The 14,900-nt window shown below is 44.8% G+C and overlaps 1 protein-coding gene across 2 annotated transcripts in view; it reads left to right on the top strand.

Moving 5' to 3' along the window:
* The window catches only part of SRGAP3 (SLIT-ROBO Rho GTPase activating protein 3), a 209,503-nt gene that overhangs the window by 112,779 nt on the left and 81,824 nt on the right, over nucleotides 1–14,900 (top strand). For both annotated transcript variants that reach the window (XM_025204779.1, XM_025204778.1), the window contains exon 3: nucleotides 12,415–12,577. In XM_025204779.1, the coding sequence (XP_025060564.1) occupies nucleotides 12,415–12,577 (163 nt within the window). The remainder of the gene's footprint in view (nucleotides 1–12,414; nucleotides 12,578–14,900) is intronic.

Here is a 14,900-nt window from a genome sequence, read left to right on the forward strand (position 1 = left end):
GTTGCACTCTGTTAAGATGGTTGTATGTGCATTTCTTGCTGGCGATGACCACCGTAGGACTGACCTCTGATGTTCCTCTATTGCGTCTCTTCAGTATGGACTCTGAACAGTTTATTTCTGATGTGTGGATGACTCTCTGTATGGCACAAGACCTTGGAATGGTCCTTATCCATCCATACAACTTATCCATCATTGTAAACTGCTTACTAGCTAGCACCCTGTAAGTAAATAGTAGGCACTGAGCTGGAGTTACCACACAGCAGTTTTCTTGTTTCATACAAAGCAGTTCATCTGAGCGTGAACTGATGGGTGTTGAGTGGAGACTGTATACAGTGGCAGGCACAAGGTGCATTGTGAAGTCTTGGGATGGGGTGGGGACCCAGTCAGTGGAGGGAAAGTGGCTTTGGTAAAGCCTAGCAAATCTATGGCATAAGATAGCACCACTCTTGGAGAAGACCAGGCAATGGGCTGTCTTTTGGGAAGGATTTATGCCTCGCTCACTGCCCCACTGGCTCCCAGGGGTAGTAATTTGCTACTGGCTGTGATTCATTGATTACCCACCTTGCTTACCACCACTCCACACAACGTTAGTTGTTGAATCTAGCGTGTTGTGGGGTGAAGTCATGGCTTCCCCATTCTTAACCCCTCTTCCCCTGCCCTCCATCCTCATCTGTTCAGCTGCAAGCATGCAACCCTTGTATACAGTTCCTGTTGCAGAAATATGAGGAGGCTGCACAGGGCCAGGGGAGAGGGTCTGACTCCCTGCTTATGTCCTTGTGCAGCCTTGTAGAGTAAGCCAGGGTCTGGCCCTTGATAAGGTTAGTTGTGATGGTGTCCCTCTTGTGCCATTCACTGCAGCTGCATATTTACTGTCACTCATTCACCCTCATATATGCCAGACCTCTTTGTAGCTGAGAGACAAGGGCAGCTTCTTCCAGAGCCACCACCACTTCCCTTCTGCTGGCCAAGCAGTTGGGGGCCATTTCGCCTTAGTGATGCACTCAGTGGCTTTCCATACTGCCTCCTGCCCCTCCGCTCCTTGAGTTAGACAAGTGGACGTGCATGTGAAACTATCCTCCCATTAAAAATACAGGAGGGGGCTCTGCATCTTTAAGCTGGTGTCTTGTGTAGCTTCAGTGAGTAAAAACCAGCTTTTCACCCTTAGAATTTGCTGGGGGACAAAACCAGTCCCATTTAAGGACAGGAGGGTGTAAGATCTGCTGATACCTTAGTGGTCCTTAAAAGAAATAGACTTTCTGTGGCCTGGTCATGGAGTCCCACAGTGCAGAGCAAGTCTCTGTGGTGTGTCTCTTGGTTATGGCACCATATGTAGGCTGAGCAGTGGGCAGTCTCCACATCAGCTTATATGCTTTTTTTTGATGGTGGTAGAGGGGAAGAGGGAAGCCACTGGGATTTGAATACATAATCAGACACAGCTGCTGCAGTGTAATAAGCTGAAGCAAAAGCATTAAGCTGAATATGGTGCATGTGGAGTCGGAAAGTGAGGACTTTCCAGAGGAGCAGATGTGGCCTGGGTGCCAGTTCAATAGGCAGTCCTGCTCTGCTGAACTTGCATGACTTGTCTTTTGGGACTGAACTTTGACCCTGAGATCTCATCTGTGAAGCTCAGGCAACCTCCAAACACTGACAGGACTCAAAGGGATTGGTATTACATTCGTAGCAAGATCTTATTTTGACTCAAAGAGGTGCTGTATAGTAGTAAGTCTTGCCCTAGGGACATTTAAAGTGCCAAAAAACTATTCTTTCACCAAGAGTGAGCTCCTGGCATTAAAATATGAGGTTCTTTAAAGATCTGTCTCTTCCCAAGAACTAGTTACCGGAGAACTTTTCTCTTTCCTGTGATGCTCACTCCAGTCTGGAGCAAATCTGGGCTGTAGGCCCAATCCAGCCCTACTATAGGAAGGGATAATGAAGTAATGGTTTGCAGTAGCAGGAACTGGTCATCTTCATGGATCTCAGTGGAGACAGACCTGCTTCTCACAGGACTGGATTTGGCCATTATTGCGTCATCTCTTATCTCATATCTGCCGTTATTGCTCTGCTACAGTTAGGACTGAATATCTAAACTGGGATACTTTAGAGACCATGACATCCCGCAGCCAGTAACCAATGCCCTTGCTATGTAGGCATCATGTGACCGCAAGAGATTGTTAAACTTGCATTTTAAAGGAGTCAATCCAATGCCCTTGGAAACCAAAGGGGGTCCCTTCTATAACTGTAACAGAAGCTGGACCCAGGCCAAAGTAAACCATACATCAGCATATGTTTGCATTATGGACAAATGTTTCATATTATGCGTTAGGACATGATTTTAAGGATTTTAACGAGCTTAGTGTGCTTCAGCAGCAGGTTGTACTAGTAAGTCCAGTCCCACAGACCGCCTGACACGCAGGATTTCTTTTGGGATGTAAGGTGTAACAGCCATCCTCTAATAGAATGAGAAACAAACTGGGAAACTTTCCTTTCCGTGCACGATGTTCTGCCGTTAGCTAGGAGGGCCACTTTCTCCCCCCATCTCCTTCCAAAGCGTCTGGCTTGGGAAAGCTGCTGAACTTGATAGAGCAAAGGATCTGATTTAATTGGGTAAATCTTTATATGGCTTGATGTTACTGCCAGGAAGCAATAGAACAGCTGCACAGGCCTTCTAAGAGCGCCCGAAGGAAACTGAAACAAAGGCTTCCGGAAATGGGAGCACAACTCTGGGGCTAGGTAGGGTTTCATGAAAATTGGTAACTAAAGTAGACCTCTGTCACATGCATACACATAACTGTGCTAAGCCCTTCTGAGATTCCTGATCTCAGTTGTTATTGCTGTTAAATAGCTACGGCAGCTCATTGTGGGTTCATTAGTTTTGGCAGCCAGATGGAGGTAAGAGTAGCATCTGGCGGATGGACTGAGCGGGCCCTGGAACATACTGTGAATGTCTGTCTCATTATTAGTAGGTTCCAAGTAAGTGCAGCTGGAGGGTGCTTATTGCCCAACATTAATATAAAGGCTGGGCCTGGAAGGGCAAAATGCAAGGAGGCTGAGGGAAAGGTTACACCTTGCATAAGGAGGGATAGCATGTAAGGGGTCAACCCTATATCCTACGCGTAGAACAGAGTCCTAGAAAGTAGAGATGGACAACTCCATTCTGGACAGTCTCTTTGTCTCACTGGAATCTTTGAAATCAATGGAACAGATGCCTCATAGCGGTGTAACGAGGCTGTATTAATTCATAATAGTTCCTACCGCTTATGTGGTACTATTCATCTCAAAGCACTTTACAGTGGAGGGCAGCATTATCCCCATTTAACAGAGAGAAGGACTGAGGTACCATGAAGTGATGCGACTAGCTCAGGATCATCAGTTCAGGCACAGCTAGAAATAGAGTGCGTTTTCTGACTTTCAGTCCCCTGGGTCCAACGGCCGTCTTTCTACTGCAGAACTGCACGTATCGAAGCGGGTTCTATAATCCTGGCCCTCTTGAAACTGTTCCCATTTTGTGGGGTTTTTTCCGCCCTCCTTTGAAGAAATGTGCTGCTTTTTCTTGGAAATCTTCCTGAAGGGCATGAACAATTTGATAGTGTCAGGACTGAAAGCCTTGTTGTTATTATTTGTTTTTTAAGAACACAAAACAGGGAGCACTATGCAAAATAGTATATTTTTACAATTCTTATTTGAATAGTTCGGGCCTGGTGCAAATAATCTGCCATCGATGCATTCCAATGTACATTGTTAATGGGAACTGAGCACTTGGCTCAAAGGCCTTGTCTGGCTCTGAATGAGAAGAAGGAGGTGGTAACTCTTAAAGCTGAAATGGTGAGGTAATTTGGAAGTTGATTGAACCAGGAAGTTTCCAGCAGCATTGGAGAAAGGGACCGGAACAATTTGTCATACAGTGTTGTTTGGCTGTCCCTCTCCGAGCAGACAAAACCATTTGCTTAGCATCCGTTCATGCTGAATAGCACGCTGCGAGGCAATTCAGCCAGTGCTGCGACACCGGGTAAGTGTTTCTTCTTTGGAATATGGAAGCAGCAGCCCAGAGAGCTGGAACTGGTGCAGAAGAGTCTGTACAGGCCAGACTCTCTTGGTCTGACCAAGATGAGTGGTAAGACCAAGATGATGGAAACCTTTGTGCAGAAATATTGGGCTGGAAATTTTGGCTATGCTTCCCACTGTAGAAAATAAACGTGGCACCTTTAGGCGCCGGCAGAGAGCTGCTGGGGTCTGAAAATAGGCAGTGTTAGAAACCTACCATATTTTCTTGCATACAACACACCTTTTCTCTCCAAAACCGCCCCCCAAAATTGGGACATGTATATTAAGCAGGGAAGCTTGATTTTTCTGCCCAGAAGAGAAGTCCCCTGCTTTGATTCCTGCCCAACAGTGCAGCAGCTATGATATTACTAATCAGGTGTCTGAGAGCATCTGTTGACTTTATGGGTCATTGTTTGCCACTCCACAGGTGTAAGAAACTGTTTCTCCTTTTTAATCATCTTAATGATGATGAAGCTAACTTTTCTTAGGGAAATGTTGCTGTCTGCTAGCTGTTCCTGGTCTCTGTCCTCCTACTTCAAAGCCTAAACAGGGAAAGGAGGGCGAGTCACTTGAAGGTTAGGTCCTGTCCATATTCTTTGCAGCCATAACTCTGGGAAAACCCTTCTACCTCCCCCCTTTATTCTGCCTTTCAAAAAACAAGGTGTGCATTATTCCAGGGCCTGTTGTATGATAGAAAATGTGGTAACTGGGATGTTTCAATTTAATGGGGGTTGGACTAAATGACCTCCTGAGGTCCCTTCCAACCCTAACTTTCATTGATTCAGTGAACTTTCTATGAATATCCTTGAAAGAAAAAAAAGCCTCAAGGAGAGTGGGCAAGCAGCAGCACCTCAGTGCGAATCCTGCCTCCTTGCACTCTGCCTGGATCATCTGGGGTGACACTGGAGCCTTCTCTTGACAACGAACTATGCAGTTGCCATGTGGAGCTTGCGACCTTGATTTTTTTCCAAGCCAGCATCACAAATAAAAACTTCATAACATATTTCTACATGATTGCTGGCATTGGAACAGAAAAACCTAGACATCTTGAGGGATATATTGCACCAGGTGTTTTCCCTTGGCTCTCTTCCCAAGGGACGATTTTTTGCCTTGCAAGATGAAGTGGACAAAATTGTGATGAAGGATGGGAGGCTATTCCTACTCCGGCTGTGGATTTGGCAAGCCATTGTCCTGGATGCCCAATGTAGCATGATAACTGGGAGAACAGAATTGATGAATCATTACTGAGAAAGTGCAATGAAGGGACTAGAGCAGTGGTGTCCAAACTGTTAGCCCCATGGTCTGGATGAGTGGTGCCAGGTTGGTCCGCAGGCTGGCAGGGCCTGGGCCCAATCCAGCCATGTGGGGCTTGGAAATTTAGCGGCCGAGCGGTAGATGTGTAAATTGACATCCTTCCCCTGCTGTCAAATTTGCAGACCTGTAGATGACATGGCTCCATGGGCTGCATCGGGGTTGAGCACTCCTGGATTAAAGCGTTTTTAGCAGTATAACAGAGTAAAGAATAACAAACCTCTTCAAAGTTTAGCCTAATGTCAGACTCCATGGCCTGCCTGAACATGAGGAGGCTCTGGCCTAAATGCGTTTTCTTTTGAAAGGCAAAATTTGGAGATTGTAGAAATCTGAGACAACGGAAACAGAGAGCGTTCACTAAAGAAAAATATAGGACAGCCGCCACCTCTTTGTGATAAAATGTTATTAATGGATATTGCAGTGCAGAGAAAAACAGAATTTGATGTTTAATAAATATGGTTTTCTTGATCAGGTGAGTAGGAAGGCTTGGTGCTTCGGAAAGAGGCTTTTCTCAATAAGACCTTTAACATTGCTCTTGTGTGTCATTTCCAGTGAAGGGAAACTGATATTAAGGAGATCACCACTCAGTGAAAATGTTATGGAGATGAACTGATTTGGGACATAAACTCTGTAGACATTTCTTAAGGCATGGTGTTGTTTTCTTCCTTGCATCTTGTCTATTATACTGACATAAAGCTTTGAGTTCAAGGAGAACTTGTTTTCATTAGTGAAAGCAGAGTTGCCCAGAAAGTAACATAACTCTATTTTCTTGTATTTTTTCTTTGATGGATGATTCAAAGCTGGGATTTTTTTTGAGCTCACCCTGCCTATAAACTCCCCGTGATTAGACGCACAACGGTAGCTGCAGTCTTATTTCTCTCTCACCCCAGATCATGTTTTTTCTCAATAGCTCTTGCTAGCTGATTTCAGGCTGAAGCAGCATGGTCAATGCTGAAGATGCTGTGGGTGTTCATCAATTTTAAATTGGAGTACTATATTATTGCCGTATATTAATTGCAGTCATATATTATTAAATATGAAGGTTCCAGGGGAAAGATGGAAGATGAACTTAACAAAACCAGGCCATTTATTATTTTAGAACTTTATCTATCAGTGTAGTGCTTCTTCCTACCCTTTTTCCCTATTTACTCTATTATAGTTCAGTATATCTAATGCAGAGGTGCTATTTTCCTGCCTTGGAAGTACTCTTGGTGAAGGCAAATGTTAGCTGCAGTAGACTCTGCATTACTTTACACAGCTAACTGGCTCTGCTAGAATTTGGCCCTCCCCACAGGTGATTTTTCTCTCCCAGTAGCAGCTAACTTGCCTACTGTTGTCTCCCAGCTTCTGGCTAGAAGTGATTGAAATAATGAGTAACTGAATTTGCTACGTGTTTATCTTTAATGCTGCTTCCATGAAGACTCTAACCAGCTCCACCATGGTTCAGAGATCCACTATAAGTCCAAAAATGAGCCTAAAACCAGCTTCTTTTTGGGAGCTGCTGAACATAATATCCTCAAACACCCACTGTGAGTATCGGGGCAAGTGCTAGGCAGATGCCTTCAGGTTAAGAGGACTCCTCCTTTTCTTCTGGATGGGCATGAAGTGTCACAAACTTGCTGTGTGGGTGAAAGATTGGAAAATTCATGCTTCCCTAGATCCTCTAGCTCTTCCTTTCCTGTTTTGGGGTCTCTCCATACAACGCCCTCATTTTTGCCCATACTGCCTTTGCTGTCAGGACACTCCACGGTCAGAGCGAATGAGAGAGGCTTGGCCTACGCTGCACGGGAAATCTATGTTTGGTCATTTTGCCGCCTTCTGGCTGGACCAAATACAGGTTTGGGTCAAGTACTGGTGTGGAGCTAACATGATTGGTTAATTTAGCTCAAGCTAAATCTCAAGCTTGAGATCTCTGATTTGATCCAGATTTCCATGACAGCTGTGGGAAGGGCATTCCCTTTTCATACCAAAATCTTGTTTATCACGGCTTGTGAGATCGTTGCCATCTAGCTGCATGCCCCAGGTTTCATCCAAACCACACTAGGTGCAATAAATCCTTGCTCAGTCTTTATTCAGGATCAAGTAGGATCCTAGACGCATGCCCTGATCCTACCTGAGATAGAGTAACAAAATTGGGGGCAGGGTAGGAAGAACGAATGCTTGGCCCTTGCAGTGAAGTAGCACTTTTTTGTTTTAGCCTCTAATGGGCTTTGGGATCAGATTGTCAGTGGAGGTGCAGAATCTTAATTCAGATTAGGATTAGCAATTGCCCCCTGTTAGGGTTGGGCAGGGTGTTCTCATATGCACTTGCAGTTCAGGCCTATTCATATGCATGTCGAGGGAACAATGAGTGGGTTCTTTGGGCCAAATTTGTAGGTGCTTTGCAGCCACAATCAGAGCCAGTTTTTCTCAATTTGCCCCAGTTCTGTTTTTAGCATCTCTGGAAGGCTCAGGTTGTCAGAAGTGCTCTGACCCACTAGCTGTCATTAGGCCATGTATAAGCAGATTTTCACTCAATGGGTGGAGCTTTATTCTGATGCTTAACTAGGATCTGAGCCCTTGTGAAAATCTGACCCTCAGACTTTAAACTGATGGTCCCTGTGTCCTCCCCGACAGCCACCCTGGTCCCCTTCCCCTGTTCTAGCTGCTGCTCTGCTTTCTGTTTTCCTGTTTTCTGATCCCTGCTTGATCTACTGCTCTATTTCCTGCTCTGTGCTGCCATCTCCCACCCCAATTTGTTGTGTACTACCCTTGCAGTTATTCCACAGGTTGGTCACCCCTGGTCTACAGTATGAGTTGCTATAGCCTGAGTTAAACACTGTGTATCCTGTGTAATCAGGGTGAAGAGGAGGGCCTGGACCATATATGCATCAGAGGGTAACCCTGGGCTTTTAGCCAAACCTGGGAACCGACGGAGGTACATCAGTCTCGATGGCTGGATTACCTGGGCTTGTTTTATGTTAACATTTGGAATTCCTCTAGTCAGCCTATAAATTCAAGTAAACGGGCCTCAGAGTACCAACTTCTACACTGATTGGAGTAATACTTATCATCTTGCAAAGTTATTGTGAAAAATATGAATGTTGGGGTTGCTTTGAGTCTCCATAGGAAAAGAGCTATACGTATATATTTAAAGCATTACATGTATTTAGGAACAGGAACAGACTATGTATATTGGGCAGTGTATTGTTGGAATTCTTATTTTCCTCCTTTTTTTGGTGAAAACTTGCTATTAATCATGACTTTTTATGTTAATAACTAAGTGCAGCATGAGTCTCGGAGAAGATTTAGACACAGAAATTATCAGTTTGCCTCGTTGGCTAATTGATATTTTGTCAAGTCAGTGCGTGGGGGAGGGGGGGAAGGGAAGAACTGAACACCAAATGCACATGGTTTAAAAACCTCCCCAAAAGGCACTAGTTTCTTTTAGTCAACTAGTTTATGCAAGAGATAATATGATATGGTTACCCGTGTGGGCAAGGTACTGGACTTCATAAACCTGGGGGTGCCTGTAGATGTGTTGCGAAGCTGCTCCAATGCGCTGTAAATACAATGCTTGATTAATCGAGTCTGCTGGAGCGTGGTAATTACTACAGTCTATCCAGCCTCCGTGTCTTGTGTATCAGCGTCCCTGCGCTTCAAAATGGCAGCAGAGGTACTTGAACTAAAGTTCATTTAATGAGCTTTCGCCCTCCCCACCTCCCAGAGCATGTGTAAAATGCCCTGTGTTCCTATGTTCCTAGCTAAGCAGGACCCAGCTCGTTATTGCATTCTCTATGTGTTGTCCTGATAATGTTTGTGCTATGGGGATTGTTATATTGGGTTTGAAGGTTGCTGAAATATCTTCTTAGTTCTCTAGGTACATCAGGCACTCAGCTATGACTTGCACATTTCTAGGCCCTTGAAACTGCTGCATAGAGCAGCTGCATTCTGGTAAGGAAGTGTAATGTGCTCCTTGCTGCCTGCACCTTTTAAAGGCCTAATTATCATTACAGACTGATGTAGCAGAAGGCACAGCACAGTTTTTGGTGTGGACTTTAACCCCTTTCTCAGTAATTCATGCTCTGAAGGAAGGGAAGGGAAAGGAAGGAACTACTGACGGTACAGAACAAATTATGTATGAAGATGCACATATTGATCTAAGCACAACCCTGTCTCTAGGGTCGTTAATGGGAGCATCTCCATTTCAGGGCAACGGCTTCTGTTTTGCTGGCCTTGGGAAACTGTAGGCGATTGGTAAATTAGGATGAAGCGAAAAGCAAGGGAAGCTCAGAGAAGAGAATCTGAGTTGCCTGGTTTTGTATCTTGGCTTGATTGAAGCCTGCCTACACGTATATTTTTTTTTAGAGAGAATTCCTCTTCTTGCAAAGATATTTAAGTCAACAGCTTCTTTCTTGCAGAAAGGATGCTCCCAGGGAAAAGCATATTAATATGGGGAAATTACTGCCAATGCAGCCAAATGTTTTGTGTGTGTGGAATCAGCGTGGCAGTGGCTCAGCGGCTGTCTGAATCGAACACAAACCCCATCAGCCCCTACAACCTCCCACAGCATTTGTAGCTAAAAGGCTAAATGTTGTTACAGCTTTTTTGCTGCAGCTCCTAATTAGTAAACAGAATCCACCGTAAACGATTCATTTATACCTTAACCCTAGCATGACCTGCTTGATTCTTAGTGATAGCCTTAGGCCCTGGCCGCATAGGGATTAGACTGTGCTAGTCGCAACCATGGTAAGAATAGCTAGCAGGGATCCCCAGTCAGGGTGAAGAGGGATTTTTTTTAAAAATTTGACATCTGCATTTCCAAACTGTGCTACAGGCTACCTGCGGGGGTGTTTCCCCACTGCGTGGGTCAGATTGGAGCATGTATACAACATGATAGGGAGAGGGCAGACTGTTGCCTTATTATGACTCAAATATACCTTTTATTGAAAAATATAAAATGTCAGATTCAGGGTGTTACTAAACTGTTCTTGGGGGATGGCTGATGGCAGAACAAGGAGCAACTGTCTCAAGTTGCAGCAAGGAAAGTTTACATTAGATATTATGAAATACTTTTTCCCTCGGAGGGTAGTAAAGCACTGGAACAGGTTACCCAGAGAGGTGGTGGAATTGCCATTCTTGAAGGTTTTTAAGACCTGGTTACACAAAGCCTTGGCTGGGATGATCTAGTTGGGGATGGTCCTGCTTTGAGCCGAGGGTTGGACTAGATGTGACCTCCTGCGGTCCCTTCCAATCCTAATTTTTTATGATTCTATGTGTAGAAAACCATTGGTGACACGTAGGGGGTGCATGCGGGTACACATGCACCCCCTGAGATTGGGCGCTGGGAGAAGTGCTGGCATGCGCCGTCTGTGGCAAGAGAAGCACTGGTGTGCCCCTGTTGCCCCCTTACCCATGTTGAAAACTGTGATATACAGTGGTGATGACTGCAACACTGTAAGCTTGGCTGCCCCTTGTTATACCTGTCAAAATCTTACTCGAGTAAGTGGGCCCAATTCTTTACTTGCACCAGTACAAACTGGGAGTAGCTCCTTGGAAGTCATTGGAGCAACTGTGTTGGAAGACTCACGTGAGAAGAGAGCTAGCCACATTAAGCATAAATATGGGCAGAAGACGGTAGAGTTTAGTGACTACCTCTGCCAAGAAATCATTTTATAAACATGCATGTCAAGAATGATGTTGTAGTCACGATGGTCTACAAATTGTGAGAGGCTTCTTGCATAATTTCTTGTTTTTAGCAGTATTGTCAACCCCAAGCATTGAAACATTATGAGCCTCAACGGGAGCCTGGGACTCCTCAGCAGGAGTCAGGCCTCAACAACAACAGATTTTTTTTTTGTAATATATATCTTTTATATTATATCCTCTGGTTTCTGTGCCTTTTGGGTGCCCCTGGGTCATATTTCCATTCCTTTCTCTCCAGCCAGGAAGGTTAGAAAACTAGCTTTTTAAAATGACAGTTGATAATCACTCTGTAGCACATGTCCAGGAGCGAGGCTTTAAGAAAACCACTAAATATCTGAAGACTTTCAGCAAAATTGTGGGAGTTGGCAATACCGTTATGGGTATGAGAAGGTAGTGGCACAGTGCTTCACATGGATCATTCTGTGTTCTAAACATGTGCTTTAAACAAAAACCATTAAACCCCCCCCCCCTCTGTTATACTGTGCCTAGCACCACAGAGCTAGATTGAGATTCCCAAATTGTGAGTTTCCAGTGCTATCAAAATGCAGAAAATTAACAAGAATAATAAGGTCTGTGGCTCAAAAATGTTATAGGTGGCAAGTCTTGAAGACATTATCTTGCAACAATTAGAGGTTCTACAAAGCATGCATGATAAAACAGCTGTGGATGTGAGAGAGAGAAAGGACCTATGAAGTTCTCTAGTCCATCACTGCTAAAAAGATATATGATCTAGTATTCCACAGTTGTAGTTGCCTTGATTTGATTATTATACTTGAATCTTGGGGATTGACTCTGGAGACTTGCTGAGATTGCTTAATAAGCCATTTTTCTTTCCTTTGAAATGTTTTTTTCCTTTGAAAAGCCCTGGAGTTGCCCTGATCTGGTATCCGGGTTTTACTTGCTGGTCTACGCTGTTGGCATTTCTGCTGCAATGCAGTGTGCAGCCACAGTCCTGGGGAGTAAGTCTTTGGGGTACTGGTAACACAAGAAGTGATGACCAAGTGGTCTACCAGCAGAACAACACATCAAAATGCTCACGTCTGCTTAGCAGTGGTCATGCTAAACATCCAACAGAGTGACACCTTTGTGGCTATATGTTATGAGATCTCACATGTCCCTCAGTTTAGTGCTGGGAAAGATGAGCAACTTGGATCAATAACATGTTCTGCGAATGAGAGTCAAGTAGCTAATCTCAAACACTGCAGTGGTTCCTGTGGTAAAGAGCAATCTAGGCCTCTTCTCTTCAGCAGGAGGGACAGTAACGTATCTTTTCAGGTGTAGCCAGTGGGATCAGTACCTTGGATAGAATGCACTTGTGCCTTAAATGCTTTTTCATTTGCTCACATTTGCCTATGCAATTTGTTCTTATTTATCCAGGAAAGATCAGCACCTCCTTTCGCCCATGAACTGCTGGTACCTGGTTCTGACTCAGACTCGGCGGGAGAGCAGAGATCATGCTACCCTGAATGACATCTTCATGAACAATGTCATTGTCCGACTCTCGCAGATCAGTGAGGATGTCATCAGGCTCTTTAAAAAGGTAAGCCAAGGAAGGGGCATTTCTACTCATTAAGGATCTAGAGGATATACTAAATCACCAGTGGAACAGAGCACAGAAAAAAAGAGAGGCTAACAAGGTCCTGGGAAAGCCCTTGAAACACAAGTTGAGGAATAGTAAAGGTATGAAAAATAAAATTAAAAAAAGACCCACCTATGAGATCCTGTCTTATGTGAAGTCAGTGGAAGTTTGCCATTGACTCAGGTGGGATGAGGGTTACACCCTTGTTCCTGGAAATTTTCTCGGTGAATGGAGGAATCTTGGAATCCTGATTTTTTTTTTTTTTCTCTCTCTGGAAATCCTGGCCAGAATTTTCATCACTGTGTCCATTGAACTATCCCAGATCTAAATGCATGCACTCTGGTTTTTGGTCTTATGGCCTTTTGCACAGCATATGGACAGGAGCACAGGTATTTACAGTTTGTTTTCTGGGGCTGTGTGAAGCTTTGGTCCCTGATTTGATTCGGTGGAGATTCAGCTCGATTTGGTAGCTGAATCTCCGAACCAGAATCGAATCAGAGGACCCTTTAATCTCTCCAAATCGAATCGGAACCCTCCAAATTGATTTGGAGAGATTTGGAAAGATTTGGAGATTTGGACATAGACACAGCTTTAAATGTTTTTTTCTATATACCTCTAGGTAGCAGGGGCTTGTGATCTCCAAATCCGCATTGAATCTTCAGATTCGGATTCAGATTTGGCTGAATCGAATCAGGGACAGTGATCTGAATCAACGAATCAAATCACTGTGCCTGATTTGGGCCGAATCCGAATTGAATAGGGCCCACTTCGCACACCCCTGTTATGTACCACAGTGTGTAGCTGGTCAATAGCTTACTAATGAGTAGGATTGTTTTCTTGGCTATGAGTGTAAAAAGTCATATTTGTGCTGCTAGTTAGGGTTGAACTTAAGTTGTTTTTCAAGGTTATACAGGGGACCCTTGCCATTTGTCGGGGATACGTTCTTGTATCCCCTGTGAATGGCAAAATCTGTAAATAAGGCACTGCGTTCATGAACACAGTGCCTCTAGTGGCTGGGGGACCAGGATGGCTCTGGTGGCAATGGTGGGACCGCAGCAGCGGGAGCCCAGTGGCGGCAGTGGGAGCCCAGCGGCAGCAAGCGCAGAGCTCCCAAGGAGCTCCTGGAAGTGTATAAAGTGTATTTAAAATGCTGGTTTGGCATTCGTGAATATATGAAACTGCGAACGTGGAACCCACGAATAATGAAGGTTTCCTGTACCTATGAAACATCTATACTGAAAGCCACTAACTCAGCCCCTTCTGAGATCCAGGGTATGTGGTGAGTCCACTTCATAGACCACCCAGTCCTTGCAGTCTTATTGGAATTTACCCTGGTCCTGCAGGTCTCAACAGAGCTTTAAACTAAGATCACTGGGGGACAACGAGCGGAGCAAGCCCAGGGGCCAACAAACAAACAACCATTACAACAGGAGATGACAGGAAGGACACTACAGCACAAGCTGAGGGAATGGAGCTCCCTCAGTGTGACAGAAACCAAGGACCTTCAGCAGAGGGCTCAAATGCCTGTACATAAATGCCAGAAGCATGGGGAACAAACAGGAGGAACGGGGCCTCCTGCTTTCCAGAAGGGACTATGATATCATAGGGATACCCACGTTTGGACCGTAGCTATAGAGAGCTACACCCTACATAGGAGGGATCACATAGGAAAAAAGAGTGGTGGTGTAGCTGTAGATGTAAAAGAGCAGTACACCTCCTTGAAAGCTGAAATTGGTACTAAGGAAGGGCGACTTGAGACCCTCTGGGTCAGGATACAGAGGAGGACGGAGAGGGGACAGGATGACATGGCGAAAGGGACCTAACTGTAGGAATATATTACAGACCTCTGAATCAAGAGGAGGAGCTAGATCTGGAATTCTCCCGAGAACTGCAAGAGGCTGCGAGAGCATGGGATATGGTCGTCATTGGTGACTTTAACTACCCAGACATCTCCTGGGAAGAACACTTGGCCAGATCTGATTGGTTGCATAGATTCCTGACTTTTATCAATGAGCTTTACCTGTCTCAGGAAGTATAAAGGCTGACCAGAGGAAATGCCCTCCTAGATTTAGTCTTGGCCAAGGGGGTTGACCTGGTGAGTGTTCTGAAGATAGAGGGTAACTTAGGCAAAAGCGACTCCAACACTATTACTTTCACTGCCCATTCCCATTGTAGGGCTGGGAAATCTGTCAGTAAGCTACAAATTCTTGACTTTAAAAAAGCTGACATTGATAACCGAACGGCTTTAGTGAGTAATGCCCTATGAGGTCATGGACCACAGGGA

Source organism: Alligator sinensis, unplaced genomic scaffold (assembly GCF_000455745.1).
Source record: "Alligator sinensis unplaced genomic scaffold, ASM45574v1 scaffold451_1, whole genome shotgun sequence".
Classification (NCBI taxonomy): Eukaryota; Metazoa; Chordata; order Crocodylia; family Alligatoridae; genus Alligator; species Alligator sinensis.